The sequence below is a fragment of the Aplysia californica genome, unplaced genomic scaffold, assembly GCF_000002075.1.
Source record: "Aplysia californica isolate F4 #8 unplaced genomic scaffold, AplCal3.0 scaffold00658, whole genome shotgun sequence".
NCBI lineage: Eukaryota > Metazoa > Mollusca > Gastropoda > Aplysiida > Aplysiidae > Aplysia > Aplysia californica.
The window spans coordinates 17,604-20,000 of record NW_004797928.1 but is presented as its reverse complement, the minus strand read 5'-3'; the positions used below and the strand labels follow the sequence as shown (position 1 = coordinate 20,000).

General features: G+C 41.3%; 1 protein-coding gene across 1 annotated transcript in view; it reads right to left on the bottom strand.

Annotated features, from left to right (window-relative positions):
* LOC101855595 overlaps positions 1-2,397 on the bottom strand; it is a gene marked incomplete at its 5' end in the record, with an annotated part of 44,985 nt that overhangs the window by 29,115 nt on the left and 13,473 nt on the right. The window contains one exon of the mRNA XM_013087912.2: positions 1,305-1,489. Within this exon, the coding sequence (XP_012943366.1) occupies positions 1,305-1,489 (185 nt within the window). The remainder of the gene's footprint in view (positions 1-1,304; positions 1,490-2,397) is intronic.

The following is a 2,397-nucleotide window of genomic DNA, read 5'->3' as shown; positions in this document are numbered from 1 at the left end:
TAGATGGTTAAATAGATAGATAGGTGGATCGATAGATAGATAGACAGATAGATAGATATATAAAAAGATTGGTAGATAGATAGACAGATAGACAGATAGATAGATAGATAGATAGATAGATAGATAGATAGATAGATAGATAGATAAATAGATAGATAGATAGATAGGTAGATAGAGAGATAGATGGATACATAAATCTATTTTTTTGAGTAAGTGTTTTACGGCGCTCGCAACTGCATAAGGTCATATGAGCACGTGGGACACATTAACTTTTTCAGCTGGAAGAAAATTTTGAATTTTTGCCCGGGTGGCGGCCGAAGCCTTCTCTTATTGAATTTAGACCACTAAGGGATCTTCAACGTGCGCAATTTGCACACAGGCCCCCCGAGATTTTTCGTTCGCTAACCGGATTCGAACCCGGGACCTTCGAATGAGAGGCCAACGCCTTAAACTCTAGGCACGAGAGCCACCAAATAGATAGATAAACAGATAAGATAGATCGATAGATAGATAAATAGACAGACAGATACACTGAAGGATAGATAGATAGATATAGATAGATAATAAAAAAGGGAAATAGACTGATAGGCAGTCAGACAAACCGACACATGGGCAGACAGACAGACAGACAAATAGACAGATAGACACACAGGCGGACAGACAACAGATAGACAGGCAAAGGAAACAGGTGAGAATAGCAACATTAGTTTAGGAATATAAACAATAAACTCGCCATTCCCCTTTATCTTTTACTTGAATACATAATCCCACACCTGCAAGCACATAAGTATTCATATCAGCCCCCCCCCCCCCACTTCTTCCCCTGAATCGTCAAAAGTTTAGTTTTACCAAGACTTTTACGGCACTCGCAGCACAATAAGCTTATAAATACTGAAGATTAGAGTTGTTACAAGAGAGTAAAAATCACCAAAAAAAAAAATGAAGGAGCAAAGATATGAACAATAGATATTTGATAGGACAGAAGGAGCCTACCACGCCGGAGCACCCGCCGACCACCCAATGCTAAAAGACAAAAAAGTACAAACAGACAAACAAATAAACAAACAAGCAAAAAATAAACAAACAAACAAATCATCAAAACAAACAAACAAAACAAACAGACAAGAAACAAGCCCCCCCCCAAAAAAGAAAAAAGCAAAAAAAAAAACAAAAACAAAAAAAACAACAACAAAAAACAACAACCCAACAACCGACAACAACGAAACAAAAACCAACAACAATAAATAACTCACGCACACAAAGAAAAAACATACTACAGAAAGGAAACAATTTAAAGCACTCACCAAAGTAAATAGCACCATAAAACGAGTGATATCCCCGATCATCCTCCCTAGAGAGATCTGCAGCGGACCTAACACCTCGAACGCCGGCATCAGCTGGGTGGTTCGGGCAAAGCTGATGACGTTGGCGATGGCGAAAAGCACATCAGACACGATCTCTGGATCGTACTCTTCCCACTGGAAGCGAGCTGGGGAGGGAAAGAGGTGGCCGAAGGGGTGGAGACAAAGATTCTTCAGTTCTCTATATATAATATTTTTAAAGGAAGAATTCATGGACTTGTGTGTCGAATACAATGTGCCCTTATTCTATGTGAGTCTGTTTCTGTGTCTGTCTGTGTCTGTCTGTCTGTCTACCTGTCTGCCTCTTTTTCTGCCCCCCCTCTCTCTCACTCACTCTTTTCCTCCCTTCTCTCTCTCTCTCTCTCTCTCTCTCTCTCTCTCTCTCTCTCTCTCTCTCTCTCTCTCTCTCTCTTCCTCCTTTCTGAATAGAGTTTGAGCAACACAGTGGAATAAACGTATACATGAATGCATTTAGACTAAAGGAACAAATTTACCAAAGAATAAATAAATATTAAATAAATGGATGGATGGATGGATGGATGGATGGATGGGTGGGTGGATGGATAGGTGGATGGATGGATGGATGGATGGATGGATGGATGGATGGATGGATGGATGGATGGATGGATGGATGGATGGATGAAAGAAGGAAGGAAGGAATGCATAAATGAATCAACCAATGAATGAATGAATCAATGAACATAAAACGTTCCCCATTTAGGCAGCTCACCAACTGACACGGCTGTAATTACGGTACAGGAAATGCATGCCTGTTCCCGACAACAGTGAGTGCAAGCAGAGGTCAAAACTGTAACTCTGAGACCACGAGAACCTCCCTAACTCCCTTGCACCAACATCGTAAGAACCTTCATGCATAATTCCCTGTGCATTGACAGCACCCGCGTCATCAACACATGATAGTTTTATGTACACATCAGGGCCAGAACCGCGTACTTGGACGCTGAACTATGCCATGAAGGCTGGGCACAGAGAGAGAGAGAGAGAGAGAGAGAGAGAGAGAGAGAGAGAGAGAGAT